The 24,108-nt window shown below is 42.4% G+C and overlaps 1 protein-coding gene across 1 annotated transcript; it reads left to right on the top strand.

Moving 5' to 3' along the window:
- The first annotated feature begins 10,876 nt into the window (after positions 1–10,876).
- On the top strand, positions 10,877–23,170 carry LOC104560585 (alpha-fetoprotein). The gene is made up of 15 exons (XM_061993658.1): positions 10,877–11,075; positions 11,386–11,509; positions 12,910–12,970; positions 13,176–13,311; positions 14,303–14,502; positions 15,027–15,174; positions 16,051–16,148; positions 16,698–16,827; positions 17,429–17,643; positions 18,415–18,547; positions 19,175–19,272; positions 20,166–20,304; positions 21,085–21,308; positions 22,022–22,154; positions 23,126–23,170. Exons 1-15 carry the CDS (start codon positions 10,932–10,934, stop codon positions 23,168–23,170), a joined length of 2,028 nt encoding a protein of 675 aa, XP_061849642.1. The 5' UTR covers positions 10,877–10,931.
- Positions 23,171–24,108: the final 938 nt, after the last annotated feature.

The raw sequence follows: 24,108 nt of genomic DNA, 5'->3' as shown, positions 1-24,108 counted from the left end.
ACAAAACAAAACCCAGCACATCAATTTTAAGGCAGACAGAAGTTTTTTTAAGGCCTCTCTCCTTGCCTGCCAACAACTGAGTTTGCAACATGTCCAACCAGTCAGAGCACTTGTTGTAAGCATCCATGTACCATGACAATTCACTCAGCAGGTCTGTGACGTGCCCTGGAGAGACTGACATTGACTGTCACTATCTAGATAAAAATGGAAGTGCATTCCTTGGGAGATGGTGGCCCAAGAAAGAACATGACACCATGGTAATAGATAAAGATCTCAACCAGCAAGACCTTTGTGGTATTGAGGAATATGAGGAATTACACACCTTGTAGTCTGCTGCTATTTGTATAGGGCTGAATTTGCCTTCTCTTTCCTCTACAGTACAACAGAATGGATGAATATGTAGTTCTAGTTTATGATCTAATGTTATCCCTCAGTGATGTGCAGGCTAATGTTTACTTTCTCTGTGTTCATTTTTTGGTATGCTTTATCTCTCCCATACACTTGTCTATAAAGGTTAGTAAAGCCATGATCAATGAGCTACTAATACTCCCAAAACCTCTTCCTGTAAATCAAGTTTTTCAATCTTTGGTGAAATCCCAATGGGAACTACACACCCATCCTTTACAAGAAGTATAGTTTTGAAAGTCACGGCCATTAAATCTAAGTTACAGAAATCTCCTCAGACTTAACTCCTCTAAATCAACTTGATATATCTAGATTTATTTTGCTAAGACAAAGAAATAAACACACACAAAACCAGTAACTCTTAGCAAATACAAAACCTGCCATTGCTGGATGAAGAAATTCTACCTGCAGATTCAAAATTTTCCAAAGCAACAGCCAGATTCAGAAGTTAGAAACACTGATTTCCTCCGAGGCAATTAGAAAGGAAGGTTTGCCCTTTCATCTACTACTGCTCCTAGTGAGAAAGAAGGGCCTATAGCCATTTCCTTCTGCCTGCTCCTTCAGTCTTTAATTCCTTCAGCTGACCACTCATCACCTGCATTCATCAGACTCCCCTCTGACCTTCCCTAAGCTCCTTGCCTTCTTCATCCCTGAATTATTCACCCTCTTTCTCCTCACCAAAATCTCCTCTACCTAACTGAATCACAAAGTGAGCACAGTTTCCTATATCTTTTAAACCAGTGGGTATTGGTAGCAGTCTTTTTAGGGCACCCCTAAAAGGTTTTGTTGTCTATAGGTCAGTGGGCTAAGCTGGATCTCTTGGACATGACACTTCTTTGTTACTACTTGATTTTTCACCAACCTCAGATGGATTGTGAGATGTCATGACTTTTAGGCCTCAGTGGCTCTGCAATCGTTACTGATAGTTGAGAGCTAGGGTTAGTAACATGACATTGGAGTGTCTCTTGTCAGAATGCTGTTAGCTGTGGCCTTTAATGCATGCTTCAGCTTTCACCTGATCATTTGGAGCTACTTATATCCAGTTCATGACAAAGCAAATGGAAAAATAATCATGTAGCAAAAGCATTCTTGCAGCTCTCTCTACCACCTTATGATGCTGATCTCACAGCACTCAGCCTTAGCAGAAATACAGTAAGAGTGTGTCCAAGGCTAGGTAATGGGCAGTGACTTTGGGCGAGGGCATGTTCCTGGGTTTCTGAAAATTCTTTGTTACCCTAGTGCTTAGCCCTTTTCTGCTCTCAAGTAAGTGCCTTGAAACCTTTTTGCTTGCATCAGATCAAAGATGCACAGAGCTTTTCTAATGTAAAAGGAAGTCCACTAGTACACTGGGGTGTATATTTTCTTAATATAAATCTTTGCAACCTGACTGTCTGGGACTGTTCTTTATTATGTAACCTCATACTAAGGCCAGCACTTGCCTTGCTGCCCAGCAGAGGAGATGCCTTCTGTGTTCATCACCAGCAAGCATAGTTGAAGAGACAATGCTGTCTAAATCACTTTCTTTTTGGTGGTTCCCAATTCATGATTTATTACAGTCTTTGTCCAGAGTGACTTTTCTGCACACTAGCACTAGTAAATTGCATTTCAAATAAACTAACACTGTTACACACCAGGATTAAAACACATGGCATTTTTGCTTTGACTGCAGTAGTGGCTCAATTCAATCTGCCAAGCACATTCTGGTGGTTTTGGGCATCCTCATGAACAAAAATGAACCACCATTTTAATGGGGGAAGGGGTATTCCCTGTCTTCACAAACCACTCAACAACATAGGCTGACATAGCCAATATCGTTGAATGCACTTAAAGCAAGTAAGCCAGCCTGCTAGAGTGGCCATTTGTACAGAGGTTTTGCCATGCTTTGACACACAGATAATAAACAGCACCTTTATGTACACACAGACTGCTTAATCCTTACATTGCACTGCAGAATATATAACCTATGACTCATAAGGCAATTTCCTTGTGACTGGTCCACTTCAGGCATCTCATACAAGGACATTAAAAATTATAGGAAAAGATGGTATATGTAGAAGAAGGGGTCCAAAAAAATACCAGAAACAGATAAGAGCTGGTGTTCCCAAGGATTCTTTAACCTTGCTACCTCTGCCTGCTATGTCAGAGCAGCTCAGTAGGAGAAATCAGCATTAAAAAAAAAAAGCTGCAACAAGCCTATGTGCAGCAGTTGAGAGATCTCAAACCAGTTTCAGAAAGCATCAATATCCACTTCTAAGCCTAAATTTTTCTCTGAAAGGAAATTGAGAAATTGTCATGTTTTCAGACTGTAAAATTCATTAGCTCCAGAGGAAGCAATCTAGAAACAATTAAGAAAACTAGTCTTTCTAGAATGACACATTCTGTGTCTGTTGACACCAGACTAGTAGTCATCAACTGTTTGCAAGATTCTACTCAAGGTCCCCTTTGGCTCTCTCTGTTTACAGTCTTCTCATTTGCAAACCTGATAGCCCCAAGTAGAGAAATGTTAGGAAGTGGTACCTAAAGCACTTCACACGACAGCAGCAATGTCCTGCTGCTACACATAAATATTTGGACCAACTAGAAAAACAATTATATAAAAAAACTCTACTGTACTATCACATGTAAAACCTAATTTAATGAGACAAAAGTCCTCAGTCCTAAAAACAGATGACTGCAAAGCAAAATTGTAGAAGATGGGATTCCATAACATACCATAAACGGCACAGGCACTCTTGACTCTTAAAAAATACTTAAAGTCTGGGGCTATAAACTAGTCATTTTATGAGAACTACCAGTGTAGAAAACTAACCCAATGAAAGGATGACTCTGTCAGAAGAGAAAGCCTGGACAAGGCAATGCCAGACACTTGGCTTGCCAGGAGTCAAGGGAGACTTTGTGCTTCAAGAACTAAAACTCCACTAGATCCAGAGTGAGCTGTACAATACAGCATGTCTTGGGAGCAGTGCCCTTCACAAACCGGCTGCAAGGAATGAGTTGAGGCCCTCTCAAAACAGCAAGCATTATCTTCTCTCACCTGTGGGCAGATAGAGCAATTTTGCTGCATTGCTCTAAATTGCTGTGTGAGCAGGTCACTGCAACCCAAGTTTGGGTTGTGCTGAGATAACGGTGATTATGTTGTGTTAAGATAACTTCTTTTGACATTCACCTATAGTGTTTCACTTGGGTAGGCCATCACACCTACAGGTGCCAGATAAAGACAAGGACAAGTTGTAAATGCCACCCTTTGTACTTTGTTGTGTCCATTTCAATCATCAGGAACCCACAGAGGGATTTGGAACTTAGATAAAAGTGGGAGTGTTCTGCTTAGGAATTTAAGGGGAATGAGGGTCAGGGGCTAAGAACTTTAACTTGAGGAATTCCTTACTTCCCCACTTCCAAATGTTGTAGGTTTACCTTTTGCTCTCATAATTAGCTGGCATATGGACTTATCTTCCCAATAACAACCATATTGTTTTGGTAACGAATATCTATGCATCAGCCTCTGCAGAACGGGATCTGTTTAAAGCTCTAGCACTGAATACTGGGCTGCAAATCCCCCTCCATCTACCTAAGAAGCACTCAGGATCAATAGTTACTTCTTTGCTACTTCTTAGGTAATTACTACTTCAGTTGAGAACCTCCAGAAGGACACTCATTACACTGAATACAGAAAGCAGAAGAGCCTTTCCTGGAAATGATCCTGACCTAAGGCAGAACAGGGTTATATCCAATGAAATGATTTCATTATGATATGAAAGAAAGCATCTCACAGAACGAAAGCAGACAGTTCTCTTGACAAAGCTGTGTTGGCAACAACATCACCTCTTGAACTGGATGGGAATTTGAACTCTTGAATAGAGGAGGCAGTCCTCCAAGTCCAAAACAGGTATCTCTTTTGTCTCCTTTTTTACTATCAAAAAATGTTTGTTAGGAAAGAGATAGCCTCTGAGGTGAGCAGTAGCTCCTGGACTAACTAGAATGTCTGCTCTGTAGGAGAACACTATTTTGCTTTTGACATATTCCTGAAGTTAAGTGGAAGTGAAGGAGTAAGGCTGGGTGGAAACCTGAGTACTAACGGTCACAGGGTACAACTTGGGCCTCGTGTCATGGACGTGACCAAAATTACACTGCAGATGGCAGCCTGACATCTGAACTTGGAAAGGCTGAAGTGAAAGGCTGGTTGACTGCAGCAAGGAGGAAACGGGAACCGTGCCATGGAGCTCCACTTCAGCAGGCAGCAGTGGTTGCTTTTTTCTCTTGTTGCTTAACAACATACCTGGCAGAAAGACACAGCTTCATGCAACTGAAGCGGGGAGAATAGCCTCAAATATGCATGAAACTTGGACCTTTTCTAAGAAGATCAGGAATAATTCTTCCCTCCAGAACAGGTCAGGCAGGAATCCTTCACTATGTGTTAACAACAATCACATCTGTTAGGGCAATAAGATGACTTGTCTTTGCATAACAGCCACTAATCAAACCTCTTCAAGAAAACTAGATGGCTCTGTCACCCTTCCACCTAGAGTGCTACACAGCCTGCAGGCATCCGAGAGAGCAGGCATCCGAGAGAGCAGGCATCCGAGAGAGCAGGCATCCGAGAGAGCAGGCATCCGAGAGAGCAGGCATCCGAGAGAGCAGGCATCCGAGAGAGCAGGCATCCCTCTTGCAGCATCTCATCAGAGCCACAAAGATTAAGGGGAAGAGAAGGGGCATGAAGGGAAAGACAAGTTACAATGCCAGGAAAGTTACAAGTATTCTGTGAATTTCTCTCATGAAGAAGGCTAGAGGGTCTGAAGCTAATGACTACATCCTGTATGTGAAGATCTAATCTGTCTGTTAACAGGTTTTGTTCCTTCTTGTTTCTCTTTGTAGTACTCTCCTAAAAAAATACCGGAATCAAAGCTACTGAAGTAGAGGCAAAATTTCTAGTGCTTGACCTTAGATGCAATAAACACTGAAGAACCACAGCATGACTCACATTTCAGTAGTGTGGTAAGCTTCACAAGCCCTTGAAATAGGCTAGGTCTTACAGCTAGTGCACCAGGACAAGGCAGGAGACTTCCATTGGCTCACATTAGACTTCCTTGGAGCCCCTCTTGGGAGTGATCTGCATTCAACAGTACTGTGTGCCAATTTCTGCCCTCACAAGGGAGATCTGTTTAATAGATCTGGACAGCAAAGAAAAGCAAGGCCTTCTCCTGCACCAGCATGCTGAGACCTACACTACAAACACCCACACAGACGAGTCATCCTGGGACACCTGTCAATTGATTTCCAACACTGGGACCGTGCAAAGCACCCACTGCACTTTCCACCCACACACCACTCCGACACAAAACACACAGTAAATCTGTCCTTGCAAGCCCAAAGACCAACAGCAGAGAGAGCAGCACTGCCAGAAAAGCAGTGAGGAAAGTTGTTTCATTTGCAGCCAAGTGACTCAGAGAAACCAAAGGACAGAGGAATTTTTACCAACGTACGGCAGCACGTAGGTGTGTGTGTCATGGGCATGCTCCCACCTGTACTGCAAGAGGTTATCCTGTCTCCTCTGCTGACACACTTATACACCCGTAGGGTAAAGACTCCTGAAGACAAGGACTCAAGGAAAAACTGTCAATTCATATCAAACCAATCAGTCATGCAAAAGGGAGAAGCCAGACATCAGTGAGGCTGCACATTGAATACTGTGTCCAGTTATGGGCCCCTCTCAACAAGAAGGACATCGAGATGCTGGAGAGGATATAGAGGTGGGCTACCATGCTAGTAAAGGATTTGGAGCAAGTCTCATATGAGGAATGGCTGAGGGATCTGGGGTTGTTTAGCTTGGAGAAAGGAAGGCTTGGGGGCGACCTTATTGCTCTCTACAACTACCTGAAAGGAAGTTATAGCAAGGCGGGGGTTGGTCTGTTCTCACTAGTGACAAGCAATAGAACAAGAGAAAATAGCTTCAAGTTGCACCAGGGGAGGTTCAGGCTGGATATGAGGAAGAATTTCTTTACTGAAAGGGTTGTCAGGCTTTGGAAAAGGCTGCCCAGGCATGTGATAGAGTCACCATCCCTGGAGGCATTTAAGAGATGGTTGGGTGTTGCACTTAGGGAAATGGCCTAGTGGTTGGTAGGGCTGGGACAAAGGCTGGACTCAGTAATCTTAAAAGTCTCTTCCAGCTGAAACGATTCTACAATCATACATGAAACTTTTCATTCCCTCAGGTTAGAAGAATTTGAATGTAAACCTTTAACTAGACCAATTATAGTTTGCAGTATGCTGTATACATCATTTCAACATACATCAGCAGATAGGCATGGCTGGGGAACAACACCATATCAAAAACTGCCTAGTCTTCATGAAACAGGTTCTCTAAGTACTGCTAGTCCATTAATTTATAAAGCCTTTTAATAATAACATTGTCTAGATACATATATAGTCAGAAAAGAGGTTAAGATGTGCATTTTTAGCAAAATGTACCCACTCAGGAAATAACCTCCAGGTCAAACAGAAGTTCATAAATTATTCTGATATAATTAGTCATTTCCAGGGTCTGAAAAGAGCAATTCCTGCCATCAGACTTCCCAGCATAGCCTAATAATGTTAAATCATTTTCACCCATCAAGTAAACAACTTGTATTTCCTCCAGGCTACGCTCACCGGAAAAGATTAGCTGAATATACATGTAATAAAGTTTTAAACAACATGTCCTGTGCCATACCTTGAGGTTTGAGGTCCAAATTCAGCGTTGCATGCCACTTGTCATACTGTCACAAGTGATTTTAACAGAAAACAGTCCACTGTCTTCAATAAGCTTCCAAGTAGACCCTAAAAGCCAAATACAAATCTCTTCTCTGCTTCATTAAGCTTCAAGTTGTAACACTCCAGACAAAGGCTCCCACGTGAATTAATTGGATCTGGCCTACAATACCATGGTAAATTAAGTGAACTTTAGTAAGAGAGGTTGAGCATAATCCCAACTGAGAGCACTTGGAATATCCCTCATACACATGTACAAAAGGACAGAGGACTGCTGTTGATTTTTGAGCTGAATATTTGTAGGAAAGACTCAAATATCTTCTACAAAAGTGAGTTTTCTTAGGGAATCTGCAGTTAACTAACTGAATAACATGGAAAAGCTGAAATGGTTTTGGGCTTTACATGGAAAATTCTGTTTGTTCAACCACAACACAATCACTGAAAAACAAGGAGGAAAGGGGTCGGAGTTTCCAATACCAACTAAACAAACCAAGTCTGAAAAAATTACCCAGACGTTCTTGTTGCATTTTTAGTATTTTAAACAATACTTTTATCCATTTTTTTTTTAATCCAGTCATTACAAGTTCTCATTCTTCATAGCAAGGAATTGTTCCTCATTTCCAGAAAGGCAGAAGGTTCCACTGCCAGGGCCAAAGGGCACCATCCTAACAGCAGCCACTCGAGGCAATACATGCTCTGCAGTTCAACAAATGCAAGCTGCATCTCACACAGGGGGTGCATTTCTTGATCAAGCAGGGTACATGCAAGACCAAGTAATTACCAACAGGCAATTCCCAATATTTACAGTCATTGCTAAGTAAGTGCTTTACACACAACACAGGCTGTTTCCATAGGCATCAACTGATGTCCACACCAGCTGGATTCTTTAATTTTTAACAACAAAGAAAGAAGCTCCTTGTGAATCACTTTTTTCAAAGGCAACCTGTGACCACCTCAGCTTTACAACTTTGGCAGAGTAAAGAGTTAAATGGACTAGGATCTTTAATAGTACACACACATAAATCCAACTTTGGTCCTTTTGACACAACTATTTACAGGAAGGCAGTGGAGAACTGCCCTCATTCTCGTGAGGGGATCACTCATTCTCTAATGATAATCTTTTACAGTTTTCTTCCTTTTCCACAAAAACTCTAAACAGCACATGAGATAAGCCAGGACTCAACGAGCCTGGATTGAACATAGGAAATGGCAGGCTCAGCCCTACAAAGGGCTGAATTAGGCATGGATAATGGTTTCATAAGCAACAAAACAGTTGTCCTCCTGTTCAATGAAGTGGTAAGTCTAAGTAGGGAGACCCCAGGAGTGAAACATAGACTTGAAGTATTCAAGGGCCTGTTTACAACAGTCCCTCTCTCCTCTGTGACATAAATGTCCTTTTCTCTTGGCTCTGCAAATAAGAGCTTTGAATAATGAGTGTTCACTAACTTCTAAAGAGACAATCAGACTGTGTGGCTTTCTGGGGAAATGTTTCCAAAGAAGTTGTAGAAATATTAACTTGCAACTTACCTCGTTATGGAATTTCCTACAGTAGAGAGAAACAGTGGGAAGGAGGAGACAGGTAGTGACCAATTCATCTTTCATAACTTTTTCTGTGCTGTGTCTTCTCCAGGCAGGACACCTCAGTACCAGAGCAGGTAATATATAACCAGATAAAGCCTAGCCAACTTCTTTTTGTGCTATTTCCATCTAGAAACACAAATACAAAATATATTTTCTTTAAGAAACAGTTTATTAAGTTCCAGTGTGCCTCTTAAACAGCACATCCCAACACTTTAAGTGACTTACAGGTAAAAAACTCTAAATATCACACAGGAGCAGCTCAGATTTTTTTAAAGACAAATGTTCTTACTACTTGGGAAAAAGCTGAGTTCTTCCAGGGACATGAATTTCCTGCAAACATTACTCTTTTTAGACTGAAAGCTCAGGCTTTGACAAGAATTATACTCTCCTTATTCTTCAAAAAAGAATGTAATTGAATTCTATATTTGTACTACTTACATTAGCAGAAAACACTTGAACTTCAAGAAAAAGAATTAAAGTATTGATACAACTTATTGTGAAGAAACCAACCCAAGCACAAGGCAGAGACACAAATTCTCCCTCATTAGTGAGAACAGAAACAAAACAGCTGAGCTCTGGGCTCATGTGTTCACACCTGGTTGGCCTAGTTTGACAATGATAATGACCGAAGTCTACGTTTCTGATAGATACAGAGACTTTCCCCTAAAACACTTGGTGAAGTTCATAAAAAAGACACATACTGTGAAATGTAACTCACCTCTCTGCTGTGTAGCACACCAAGCAAAAGAACTGCAAAATCATGACTGCCCAGGCATTGCAAGAGTATATTGACCATCCTCTACCATCCCCAGCTGATGGGGACTAACCACCCCACAACCTAAGGGCAATCAGCTGCTTTTACCTCCATCTTGACCTTGCATGATAGTTTCTAAGTAATTCTGGAAACAGCTGGATCTTCATTAGATTAAAAAAAAAAAAAAATGAATGTGTCATCATGGTTTCAGAACTGTGAAGGACAACGGGAGCTCTTAATGAGGACCTAAGCATAAGATCCTAAGCATTAGATCTCATTTCTAGAGTCTGCCACACTCTTTCTGGTGAAATGCTATATATACATTTCCCTCCTACAAATGAGAAAATGTTCACTGTAAATAGTCAGATTGTCATTCAAATAGTGTTAAGTATTTGAAACTAAATGGTGCTTAACCATCTTGCCGAGTGTGAAAAGGGCAGTGGAGAAATTAAAATATAAAGGGTTTTGAACCCAGCAGCCAAATGCACCTTCCAGAAACACTTGGAACAACACTTTGCACACACAGAATTTCTGAAACACATTCTTCTGTGTCAAAGAAGAACGTACTATGAAAAGTTTCTGACATCAGTGTCAGTCGTTTCTGCAGCTTCACCTCAAGTAATACAATCCCCACCCTCTTTATTTGTATAGGTAGTAGTAACAAGGGTTATTAAGGTGTTATTCTGAAAATGAGAGGATCAATTTGCATCTCTACCTGCTACTCCCAGGGAAAGGGAAGCAGGAACACGCTGCTCGGTCCCCAGATTGCCCCCATGGGGACTCTTCTCTGGTAGCCTCAACACTGGCAGCTGTGGAGTCTGAGGGTTTGCAGGGAGGAACCTGCAATGAGCAGCCCTTAGAGAGCACCAGCTCCCAAGGGCATAAGGAAACTGGAAACAGCTGGGAGAAAAAAGCTTTCTCTGAACTCATGTAGACATATGGTCCATAACCTCCACACCTCTTTCTTTCAAGTAGACATCTCTATTTCCTGTGGGGCTTTTCAGTTAACAGTGTGACAGAGCTTATTTGTACCTTCCTCAACAGATGTGCTTGCACTGTAGCTTTCACATCACCTACTCTGATGACCATGCTCCCATCTTCCCACTCGGAATCCTTTTTCTTTTTGATACTGTGTCAACTTTCCTCCTCTTCCTGCAGCATGGAACAAAGACTATAGGGATATTATCTCTAAAGAAAGAAAAATACCTGTATCCTCACCCACTTATTTATTTGTCACGAACACCTATAGCCATTCTATCTCAAAAATGTGACATTTGTATCATGCTGATGCTTACAGCATACTTTTTAAAAAGTCAGTGCACTTATTGACTATAATTTCCCCCTTCATTCTACAGTTTTAGAATTGTTGTTTCAAGATTCAGAGACATTTTGATGGCCATTGTTAACGCTGCAAAGATATTGCAGGGGATACCAAAGCCTTTTCACCATGATACCTTGGGGCCTAGTAGCAAAAGAGAGCTTATTCAGCAAGGAGGGATGCAAAAATATCAGGCTAACAGCTGAACTTGGGATTTTTCAGTCAACAAGGTGTTACGAAGGCATCTTCTGTGCAGCATGCACCTTTGAACAGGTTTTTAAGTTGACGAGATCAGTATGCATGATAAAAAGCCCAAGGAGTGTTTAAACTTCTTGTTTGGAGTATGATAGTGTCTATTTGTCTAATTTCCAGAGGAAAAAAAAAAAGAATCTCCAAGGTCCTTTCTTTGCAACAAGCAGGTCAGTTCATCATATAGAGCAAATAATGGCATGTCTAATCATTGTGGGAGTATTCCAAAAGGGCTGGTGTTATATATGATAGTAAAAGGCTTTCGATTAACCAGAAATCATTTGGGAGAGTATAAAAGGAACTCTTGCCTCACAATTTGTTCTGCCTTTCACAGATGAACCAAGCTCACCCCAGGCCCCTGCCCAAATCTGACAGTATGGATTGGAGAACAGTAATTTACGTTATTTTATTGAGCTTCACTGTTGTCAAAGCCCTGCCAAGAAGTTATCGGGACATAGGTAAGAATATATCTCATATTTTTGCTTGGTTCTTTTGTATCATGCTGGTGGCTGCAGCCTTGCAGGCACTGTTATTTGGTACTAGGTATTTTCTCATGGGTCAAAGGTATACAACATCTGTGTAAGTTCCTTGTGATTAACCTTAGGTACGTTGCTTCTTTATGGCTTGGGAGTCCACACAGAGTGCAGGATGGCCAAGTGGATTACTGAGGGGAAGTCTACTGAGGGGTAATTGAATGCACAGGGATGTGGCTGCGCCACCAATTTAGGTACTTCAAAAACTGCTGAAGTAGAGCCTGTGGCTGCTCCAGCCTCCCTCCACAGTCCACGAGGACATGGATGCTACATCCAGGTGGCTATTCTGAGCAGCTACACCGTGCTAGTGCTCTGTATTATCCTTTAGAGGGATCTTACTCTCTCTTCACCAGCTACTGAAGGAGCCTACAGCGACCACACTTCTCACTAAGGTTAAGTGCCTAAAATGAAACAACTGAAAATCTCCAGTAGAGTGCAGCTCAAATGCTTCTTTCACATTACATACTGGTATCTTTAATTAACATTTTTCCCCCTTTAGAACTTCCAAATGCACTTAATTACCCAGCAATATAAATCAGAACCAATGGTTACTTATCTCTTACTACCATCTCAGTTGGCACTCCCACCTAATTGAAAGGGAGAAGCTGTCTTCCTTTAACTTGTTTGATCCTTTTACATCCTACTGACAGAAAGGTAAGACAGTAACATCTTTATTTGGGAAGAGGGCCCTTGTTTCAGAATTAATCTCTCAGAATATTCTCTGACAAACTAGGAACTCAATAAATTATTGCATTTAGGTTTGCCCATTAATAAAGTTATTGGTGGCAAAGGAAAAATATCTGCACAGGATCTTCACATAGATTGGGCACATTTGCATTCCTCTGGGCCAATTCACAACATGGACAGAATGATGTAGCTCTGCAAATTTTTGAGGAGCTTTGCCTACCAATGTAGTCAGTTTATCCCATGTTTCCTGCTTAGAAAATCTTTCATTAAAAAAGTAGTCAAACACATCTTTAAATAGCTAAGACAAACTTACAAGAGGGTTTTGTATGGCACTTATTTAGTCACGTGAAATACATCATCAGGGGAATCAGAATGCCCAGAACACTCGAGGGAGGCAGGGAAATTAAATTTGCCCTATTATATTGTAAGTCAGAAACAAATAGCTGCACATCTTCATGCTTAAGTCAAATCGAAATTTAAACCTTACACCTTCCTGCTCCTAGTGCCAGTACCCCAGACACTGAATTACCTTTCTCCAAGACATCAGTACATGCCCTGCTCCCCCCTAAAAACAAAAAAGAAAATGTATTTGATGAAGCATTAACTAAACATTTTATTCATATTATCTTGTTTTTCAGAGGGAAAAAACAACATTGGCCAGCGTTTTTCTCAGCTGCAGGAAAAGAATTTTAAAGCCATGTAAGTCATCCAGGTAAAATGTCTACTTGCAAATTTGCTGCCAGTGAACATCCTTGTGTTGTTTGGAAATGAGCATGCAGAGTGTCAAACACCCATCCTACCAGCCCCGGTTGATACGAATCCCCTTGCTGTCCTGCATGTCGAAGTTACATGATTAGTTTTCAGGTGGGCAGCACAGGTTTAATGCTGTGTGTTCTTCCCGTAGTGCCATGATCATGTTTGCTCAGTATGTGCAAGGAAGCACGTTTGGCAAAGCAGTTAAAATGGCTGAAGGCGTCACAGAGCTCGCCAAAACATGTGCTGCGGCAGCCAGAGACAACCCGGGATGCCTGAAGCCTTTGGTAAGCACATTTACACCTCTAACGTGTCAAATGTTTTCAGAAGTGACTTCTAATTTCAGAGCCCTGGTAGACATTTTTCCAGAGAGGCATGAAGGCATTATTAAGAGACATGACTTCCTTGCGTACGTGTGTTTGGCCTTGCAGATTCCTTCATTCTCCAGGCTTCCATCTATAATGCATCTCAAGTTAAGTGGAGGAAGAGAAAGCTCCTCTCATCCCCTCACCCCAAATACCACAGCATCTTTGGAAATCCTTAGCATGTACCTTTCTAAAAGATGTTCAGAAAGTTGTGTTTTCATAGCTGGAGTGAGAAAAACTCAGCAGAAGCCAGATTAGATATTTCTACCCAATGTGATCTTTACAGGCATTCACTCCACTCTCTTAGCTCACACTCCTGCATTTTGATGGTGTGTGCTCAACATACTTCTGGAGCTGTGACACTGAATCATGACATGTGAACGTTACTCTGTGCTACAGGTCATTTCTGATTTGTTAGGCACACTGAAACAACCCCTGAATTAAACCAGTTTCCAGCTGTGGCAGGACAGATGGCTGGACCTGAGCACCACTGCCTGACGAACAAGAGATATTTCCCATTGTATGAACCCTGGTGTATAAATACAAAAAAAATATAGTATTTATATATTTTTTTAAGTGTGGAAAATAATAGAATCTATGAAAACACAGATCCTGCTGTGCAGCCAACTGCAGCGTACAAATCAGACTTCTTAATGGCTGAATAATGTTAAAAGGTTGGAGGAATTGAATACCATCCGGCTTCAAAGTCTGTCTTGGCGTAACAGTAGGTATTGGGGGTGCAGAAGTCATCACTCAGAGGTTTTAGACGTCAGCCTGATTTTCACTGCAGTCAAAGCAGGAGGTAATAAAGACAAGCTAAGTTTGCACAAGGCAGGGCTTGTTGGATTAAAGTAACCTCAGATGAGCAGAATGAAATCATCACACAAATTAACTTTTTTCTAATTTTTCACAGGACAGGATTTTCCTTGATACAATATGCCAGGAGGGAGATCTTCCCGGGCTCACTGACTGCTGTGCTAAAAACGATCCTGAAAGAAATGACTGCTTCCTCTCCCTCAAAAATTCGAGAGGATTCGTTACTCCTTTTGAAAGGCCAAATGCTGAAGCTGCATGCAGAAATTATTCACAGAATCCACAGCTATTAACAGGATAGTAAGTAAATATATCACAGATTTGCTGCCTAGATATGACAGTTCTGAGCCTGGAGACAGCAAAAGTATTAACCCAAAAGTTCAAAGATTCTCTGTAACCTCATGCTCATTTTCCTTTCTAATGCAAGTGATTTGCATAATTCATCTATCATTATGTGAAGCCTGTTCTACCACCACCTGCTTTGGATATAGGTCCAAATGACAATCTGCCCTAGTTTATTGCGGTCTATGTAAAGGACTCATCAAAAACCAAGGACCTCCCTTTAGTCTTCACAAACCGAGCAGAAGTTTTGCTGCCTCTAAGCCAAAACTGGCAGGATTTGAAACTTCCATTTCCAGGAAAGTGTCAGCCTCATCAGAATTTTCCAAGATAAACACCACACTGTATGGCTTGTCGTGATGACAGGAAAACAATCGCTTCTAGTAGCTCTCATTTTAATGTATGGCAGATGCTGCAGTAATGCTGCTTCCCTCAGCATGTAGGAGCATGCTCTTAAACTAAAGCCATTTCTCTCTCGGTTTTAGTTTTCTCTACGAGGTTTCCAGAAGGCATCCTTTCCTCTATGCCCCAACAATCCTTTCTGTTGCTCTCCGGTACGATGACATGATGAAGAACTGCTGTGGAAGTGCTGCAGATCCCCCTCATGCCCTGGAGGAATGCTTCCAGAGACAGGTATTCCGTTGCAGCTTCTATAGCTAAGCAAATACTGAAGCAGAGACAGCAAGCTGTCTCTTTTTCAGCATTTGAACCTGATGTTAGAATTCACCTTCCTGAGGACAAGCTGAAATCAGACTTAAATGGTCTCTTGAATCACAGTGTGAACTCCTAAACAAAAATGCCTGATTGTGAGGTGTTGGGCAGATGTAGCTTTACAGGGAGCCTCAGGCAGGCCCAGAGGCAGTATCATTGCCCACCTTGGTTCTGCCACCTGCACTGGATTTGTTGAGAGATAACATGGTGCTGTGCATAGTGCAGAAGCCTGACTTTTTTTCCTGTTGATAGCCCCCTGACACACCTCTGCTGAGCATCTGCACTGCAGAAACATGCCCCACACGTAACTGCTGTCAGAAATTCAGAGCAAACTATCTCTAACGGTGGAAAATGAGGATGAGGCACCTGCCCTCACTGAGTGGTAGGGTCACAGAATCATAGAATGGTAGGGTTGGAAGGGACCTCCAGATATCATCTAGTCCAACCTTTCACACAGCTTGGCTGCACTGCACCAGTAGCTCATGGTAAGATATAGCAAAGCCAGTCATGTAGCTCTAAAAACACTCAACTATCAACCATGACAACTAGTCATGTAGTGCTTAAAACACTCAACCATTGTCTAAAAGGTTTCTGGTTTCCTGTCACAGAATGCTTACTTACTAAATGCTGCTGATTAAATAGCAAGCACAACGGTTAGTTCATACTGCAGCCTGGACAGCATTTTTCTGGCACTATTAAAAACCCCCCATTTAAAAAAGCATTGACACAGTAGTTTTAGAGTAAAGCTTTGTCTTGTCTTTTCCTCCCGTGCCATGGTCTGCATCTTCTTCCTACCAGGTACCAAAGGTAATGAAGCCCATCAAAGAAGATGGCCTGAGGCAGGAGCACACCTGTGGAATCTTGACAAAGTTTGGAGAAGAGACCTTAAAGACTCTGTGAGACTTTCCCATGTTTAGCGTTATTCTGAAATCAAGCATGGCTGTGGGTGGCCCCACACCTGCACATACTGCAGGGACTCTGGGTACCAGCCCTGTCCTCTCTGCATGCAGGTCACCAGCAGCGTCTGACATGAAAGAGGGATTGGGAATTCACATTTATGCACACCAGCAGTCACTGTTTCCTCAGAAACTGCCATTTGCTTTCCAAATCTAAACCCCAAGCTTGAAGTCAATGCATCTCTCTGTGATGAGAGTTTGTGTGACTGTGAGCAAAATACAATTCATCTCTCTTAACCAAAGTTGCTCTTGTGATTTCATACTCATCTACCACATTTCTTCCCACCATGTCACATTGATATTCACCTCAGATCCTTAGAAAACTCTGAAAACCTCAGCCACTGACTGCCAGGGACAGGTATTTAACTTCAGTGGGAGGACAGAGAGACCATTGCTGAGCAGTTTGGATACCTCCCTCTGAAGCAAAATTGCGACAGCTATCAGTCTTTCACTGTGAATATAAACAATAGCTCTTTTTCTTCATTGTAGGAAGCTTGCTCAGATAAGCCAAAAATTCCCTAAAGCTGATTTTGTTACTGTTAACAAACTTGTGGTGGATATTGCCAACATGCACAAGGACTGCTGTCGTGGAGATATGCTGGACTGTATGCACCAGAGGGTAAAACTCATTTCATATTTATATCTTTGCAGAAATTTAATGTATTTTTGCTGTTGTTTTCATTTTTTTAATCCCCTTGTGCTGTACTGATTGCTTCCCAAAACTGGAGATTAAGTCTTACTCTAAAAAAACTGTTTGATTTTCCCTTTTGGCTTTGCCTAGTGTGAAGTCATCGAGAGGGGCAGAAAGAGTTTGCTTTGTGACTAAAATGCCCTAGCACTGCTTCAGCAGATTTGCTGCAGCTCCTCGCTGTGCATGTACCATCTGTGCAGCTGTCGGCAGAACCCAGTATCTGCCCATCCTCTGTTCTGTGTTTTCTATTAGACCAAATCCATTCACCTTGTTGCTTGCCCATGGTGCCCAGCTGGAAAGTGAACTGCTCAGTTTAGGTCCTGACCTAGTAGCACCCATCAAATGGCAAACAGATCAATAGGGCTTCAGTCCTCTTCCTTCTTCTGCCAGATGGCTGGCATGCAGCTTCGGCCAGCCACCTCTTCTGTACAGGAGACACCATCTCTCCCAGTGATTTGAAAAAACAAACCAAAACAAACCACTAAAAATATGGGAAAACTTTCTTCCTTCCCTGCTTTTTGCTTTACAGGAAGAGATTCTACACTATGTCTGCACCAACCAAGACGTCCTCTCCAGTAAAATTAAGACATGCTGTGAAAAGCCCCTGTTACAAAGAAGCGAATGCATAGTTAATGCAGAAAATGATGACAAACCTGCAGGCTTGTCCCCCCACATCAGGGAGTTTATAGAAGACAATGAAGTATGCAAACATTTTGCCGAGGAAAAAGACACACACTTAGCCAGGTAATGTGGCTCTTTCTATACTCTTCAATTTTGCTGTTTCAGTAATTGGGTCAAAAGAGGATCCTTTGGAGGTTAAAGCCCAGTTCATCAGACTCAGATTTGGCTGCTCTGTGAGCATGTAGGCATGAGAGACTGTGCAAGCTGAACTTAGTTAAACACTATACAACCCTAGAAGGTGAAGGATGGGAACAGATGCAGAACAGGGCACCACTGTAGTGTCAGCGAAAAAATTGAAGAAAGGCATGTGAAATGTAGATATTATTGGTTCTGATCTCAGGCTTAAACAATGGCTTTGATCTGCTCTTAAGTGGAAATCCAAATCACTTAAGTCAGACTCGTGTCTTGATTGAAACAGGATGATCCATTTCTGTTCCAGCCATATTTGTTCATGCACCTGCAGTAAATTTGGGCAAGAGTGTCACAGGCTGCAATAGAAAGAATGTTGAGTCCCAAAGACAGAGAATTCACTTCTAATAACATATTTCCAATTATGAAAAGTGCAGCTACTTGATTGAGCATGACTGCTATGTAGAGTGATGGATTCAGTAGTGCTAATTTTTTCAGCATCTACTGAGAACTGGGGCTCTTACTGGAAATGATTTCACTCTTAAGAGTAAAAAACAACAAAAGCCCAGGTCCCAGAAACTCCCTGTACTCCCTGACCTCAGACAAGATCATCCCAAAAGCACCCCTCCTGTACTTTCAATCTCTGACCTCCTGAGGGCAGCTGTGTTGGCTTATCTCTAATTCCTGGTACTTCATATATTGCAGGTTTCTGTATGAATATTCCAGGAGACACCCTGAATTTTCTGCTCAAATGCTGTTAAGAATTGGTAAAGGATACCAGGACCTACTGAGCGAGTGCTGCAGACCCGGTGCTCCCAAGGACTGCTGCAGCAGAGGGGTGAGTGCCATCGGCCTTCACACAACGGATGGGTGGATTCAAGTCTGGGACTTTGTGACTGGTTTTGGATGTTGACATCCCTGTGCCAGGTCTAGAGCAGGTACCCACAGCCCCTGTAATAAACCCAGTAAACATTACAAGCCCTGACTGCATCCCATCTGGAAAAAGCACCAACTGAGCCTTCACAATCTCCAGCTGTGAAGAAATTTCACACAGGTAGATGGCAATGCCAGGGAAAGGGATGGACCTAACCCTGCTGTGAGCCCTGCTCTCCTTTGGGCTCTCTGACAGTGCTAAGTGCCCTCTTGCAAATGTGCAAGGTGCTTGTGGTCATTGTAAAGATAAAGACATTGGCATTGTTAAATAGCCCACATCAGGAGCCACGCTATGGTTCTGATTCAGCCTTCTGTCACTGATACAAAATTAAGTATTTCAAGGTGAGTGAAGGTGGAAAGTTCTCAATTTCAGGCAGTTTATAGATGTCTCAGACAGATGAGGGCTTTCTAATGGAATTAATAACAATGAGTGATACATATCAGGTGAGAGGTAGCTATGTCTATCCAGGCCTCATCATGGGGCAGGGTTCCCTTGATACGATGACTCCTCAAATTAACTTATTTTTTTCAGGAGGAAGAACTGAAGAAACATATTTATGAAACTGAAAGTGTCATGAAGACAAGCTGTGACATTTACCAAGAGAAGGGAGATTACTATTTCCAAAACGAGTATTACTTTTTTATCTGCTTACCTCACTCCTGTACCAGCCGGGCACAACTTGGGCTGGAGTAAAGCCACACATGTCAAAAATGCTTGGCTAAAAGGCACCTCTTGAATATTTGGACCAATATATTAACAGCTTCTAGGATTTTTTTTCCTGTTTTCCAAGAAAATGTTCTGGCCTCTCAAGAGTTCTCTCCTTAACCCAACTCGCACAGCAGTGAAATGACAACTTGATCCAACTCCCAATCATGTTTCCTATGACATTTTGCTTTAGAGCTGCACTTTGAGCTGTGAATTGTAACTTAAGAGCCATAAATTTGGCCAAAAGACAGTTGCTACGTCTGCTGCAAAGGCCTTTACTCTGTCTAGTTCCCGCAGTAGATGTAAACATTAACAATTCCAACAAGAATCTAATGGCAGCAGATAGTGCAGAACAGGTTTGCCTGGCAATGGTGGTTAATAACCACAGCTTTTTAAAAGGAAAAAAGACAAGTGAACTTTTTAGGCCTTATCTTCTGCCCTCATTAGTCTGGCAAAAAGTCACTCAAGTTCAGTTTTGCTCTTTGACATCCTCCCTGTGCCCCCAGGGAAATGAGCAACATTGGGAAACCATACGTACCATCTGGTACAAGGGCCCACCAATGTACAACTGGCATTGTTGATTTTATCTGCTTAGCTTGGTAGGAGATTGGTCAGAGACAGGAGACAGGTCACACAAACAGCTTGCTTGCATTTGCCTACCTTCGGTCATAAAGGCCAGGCTTAGTCCTGCCCTTGTGCTAGTGAGGGTTCTGGGGGGTTTGGCTGGAGCTTGGCACAGACCAAGGCAGAGCCTTGTCTGCTGCTGCCTGGCAGAACAAGAAGAAAAACACCAATATCAAAGAAACTGTCATTTCAGGCTTCTCATGAGCTTCACCAAGAAGATGCCTCAGCTGACATCCGCAGAGCTGATAAAATTCACCAAGCAAATGACTATGATTGGCTCCAAATGCTGCCAGTTGAGCCAGGACAAACTACTGCCATGTGCTGAGGAAAATGTGAGTGGTTTTCTTCCTTGTCTTGGTTCTACTTTTTCTTAAAACTCTGCCACAAATTCTGCCACCACTGCCAGGGTCCAAGAGCTTGGAGTGAAGGCAAATCTGTAAGAAAAAGACCCGCAGATCTATTGAGCTGTCCTGCAGCTGTACTTCCATGCTGGCAGGAAGTGTGGCTCAGCATCACTGATGCTGATGCTTGAATAAAACCACAGGAAGACCAGGAAACTGCTGGTCTGGTGCTCAGAAGCTCACAGATGTCCAGTGCAGGCATCCAGCCCCATTCTCTCTCAAGCCCATGATTGCTTGTCTGAGTTCATCCTTTCCAGATGCCAGAAGCTGTAGGGCTATATGAAAAGGATCAGTTTTGTATAGCTCTTCCCCAAGAATTCTCCAGATTAGAATTCTACTTTAAAGGCTTCAGCTACAGCCAACCATTTGTTCAGCATCACCTTTACCAGAACAGCTAAATACACCCACAGAAACCCTGATGACAATGCAGGGTGCAAGAATGCTTTTATGAAGGACTCACATCAGTTCTGTGTGCAAGGGACAGCCCCTCAACCTGCCTATACATATCTCTTCTGAAAAACCTGAGCAGGTTTTGCACTGACAAAAGGCAGCATCGAGTGGAACTATAAACTGTTCTCTATCTTACATACAAGGTTTAGATTCTCAGTTACTTTCTATAACTTTGCTAAGAGCAACATGCATTTCAGGGATCTCTGAAAAAGGAAAAAAAAATATAATTCAAAATCATTTCTTTCTCTTCTCTTGATAAAGCTGGATCTTGTGCTTGGAGAAATATGTAGAAGACACCTGACTGATCCAATAAACCCAGGGGTCTGCCGCTGCTGCAGTAGCTCCTATGCTTCCAGGAGGCCATGCATAGGGAAACTGGAGATTGATGAGAATTATGTGCCCTTATCATTGACTCCTGGTCTGTTCACTTTCCGCGAAGACTTGTGTACAACTGTAGAAGAAAAGTTACAGCACAAAAAGCAGGAGTAAGACATGCCTGGTTGAGTCTGTTACCTATGTTCATAGAATGGTAGGGGTTGGAAGGGACCTTTAGAGATCATCTAGTTCAATCCCCTTAGCTTCTTTCCCTTGCCCACACTGTCTGGCTGCCTTGTTCACAATAAGTGTCCAAAGTGAGGGCTGACAAATGCCCTCTCACCATCTTCTCTGCACAAGGTACTGCAAGGGAAATCACTGGAGAACAAGGAGGCTGCTGCCTGAGGCGTGACATGGTTTCATTAGGGCACATTTCCCACAAAGGAAAGCCTGTACATTTCTCCTCACCTCATGCACTCCTTCAGTCTCTGAAAGGCTCTGGAGGCAAGAGACCATCGGCATGCTGGCCTCCTGCTCCGCAGTCACTGCAAGGATAAAACCCTCTGTGGCCATCCCTATGCTGGGGAGAGCCCAGCCGGCCCCACAGCCTCAGGAGAGGTGCACAGCACATAAACCCTCTGCACCGGCCGTTAGTGGATACTCGTGGTGGAGCAACTCCAAAAACAAGCACTGAGAGGAACAGGGCACAGCTTTGCTCCCCGCTGCAAATACCTGTCTGGGTAGTGAATAAAAATGAAAAAGCTGAAGGAAGGATATGGGCAGTAACACAGCAGCGATTTGGCAGCACCAGCATCAGCAAGGGGCTTCATAAGGCGTTAGCTCAAGTCTTGACCTTACAGGGCTTGCTTGGCTTCTCTTGCAGAATGCTCATCAACCTCATCAAATACAAGCCTCAGATCACCCAGGGACAGCTGAGCTCTGTCACAGCGGCCTTCGCTGCCATGAGGGAACAGTGCTGCAAGGAAGAAAACCCTGAGGCATGTTTTGGGAAAGAGGTATTGTTTCTCTTTTGACCCATTTGGAATCAAAACAAAACCACAAAGTATAAGCAAGAGTGTAAATTTCTCCATTAAGCAGCAAAGCCAAGGCCTGGCTAGACAAAATTCCTGCAGTGCCATTTCCAAAGACAAACTTAATTGCCTGCACAAGTATGTGCATGTGCCAGTTGAGTGATCACTAGAGAACTTTCCTAATTACTCTTCTGTTTATGTGCAGCAAGTTATAGATACAGAGCTCAGCTACATCTGTTACTTCTGGGGAGTCACTAAGAGTCATGCTGTTGAAGGATAAAGGCCAAGGTCTTTCCCTGGCTAACAGTTCTTCACTGAACTTCTCTTGAAAAGTTCTTCTGCTACAGGAAAAGAAATGATCTATTCAGATTTTAGGCCAAAGCATTTTGCCTGTTTATTCTCCCTACCTCTGTTTTCCTCGTGTCTTTCCTATGTTATTTTAGCTCCCAGAACTTCATAATACAGAGATACTTTATCTTTACCTTATCTTTACCCTTCAGTACATCTGCTTTTGTCTGCTTCTTTTCTCCCTCTCTTTGTTATATTCCTTAACTGAACTTTAACAAACCATCTACAATCCCTGAGCCTTTGTCTCTTTTCCCAAGTCTTTGCTTTAAATGATAAAATGCAGAAGAAATTTAGCCAGAAATTTCCACCTCCAAATACACCCAAACAGTGCACCTGCAAAGAACTATTCTACCAACTCTTCCTAAGAGAACTGATTTCAGTATTTTTCCAATAAATACCAAGTCTTGTAAGGGAATCTGATATGAGCAGTGAAAGCAAAACGTGCATAAATGCAGTGATGGATGTATACATGCTCTGCATCAGCAGTGGCTGTACACTGCCTGCAAAGAGTCTAAAACATGACCTACCACTGCTGCATTCACTGAACTTCTTCATGAGTCCAGCACCTTTACGACTCTATTGCTCACAGATGTTTTGCTTTTTTGCAGGGTCCAGAACTTATAAAAAGAAGTGAAAAGCTGTTGTCAGCATAAGGAGCTTGCACAGCATATTGGGAGATGCCAGCTCAATGATGGGAAGTCACACAAACATATCAGTGAGCGTATCTTTTCTAAATGCCCATGGACTAGAAACAGAAACATGATTTGTCATAGTGAAGAAAACTATGTTGTGGCTCTTGACTCACAAACTGAATGAAGCAATGACAGTTTGCTCCAGCTACAGTTCTGCCCCTGCCTGCTCTGCCACTGTGTGCATTGTGAAAGAGAGCCTTGGTAACACTTCAAATTCCCCCACAGACTCTGCTGTGGAGGTGTAAACCAAGCTCACAGAGCTTGGCTTTCCTGAAAACCCAATCCTATTCAGATGGGGAAGAAACCTGTATGCAAACTTCCTATCTGGCTCCTATCACTTTGATACAAAATGATCAAGGATGTACACACTGTAAAACAAAACAAGTCACTTAAAGTCAGTTTGAGTCCTGGGAGAGCAAATGGATTGCAACTCAGGGTTCGAATGTTGCGACCAGCTTATCTTATGCAATATTATTTTCCTTACACCAAATAGTCACAGACACCAAAATCCAAAAAGGTGTTTTAGATCTTAAGCTTAAGAAGCATAAATGCAAATGAGATCTAATTAAAAAATCCTGCTTGTAACCACTTAAAAATGATCTTTCAATGACCAAACAATTATTTTTGCATTTTTATATCTATGTATGTCCTTGGAATACAACAAATGCACTCACTAATCTGGGCTGCTCTAGGGGAGCACAGAAGAATACAAAAAGTTCTACTTAAACATAAGGAAAAACTTATTTACTGTGAGGGTGAGGGAGCCCTGGCACAGGCTGCCCAGGGAGATTGTGGAGTCTCCTTCTCCAGAGGTTTTCAAAACCCACGTGGACGTGTTCCTCTGTGACCTGATCTAGGTGGGTCTGCTTTAGCAGGGGGTTTGGACTGGATGGTCTTTA

This window comes from Colius striatus, chromosome 3 (genome assembly GCF_028858725.1).
Source record: "Colius striatus isolate bColStr4 chromosome 3, bColStr4.1.hap1, whole genome shotgun sequence".
Lineage (NCBI taxonomy): Eukaryota > Metazoa > Chordata > Aves > Coliiformes > Coliidae > Colius > Colius striatus.
The sequence above is the reverse complement of the archived record's forward strand: the minus strand, read 5'-3'. Positions and strand labels throughout refer to the sequence as shown.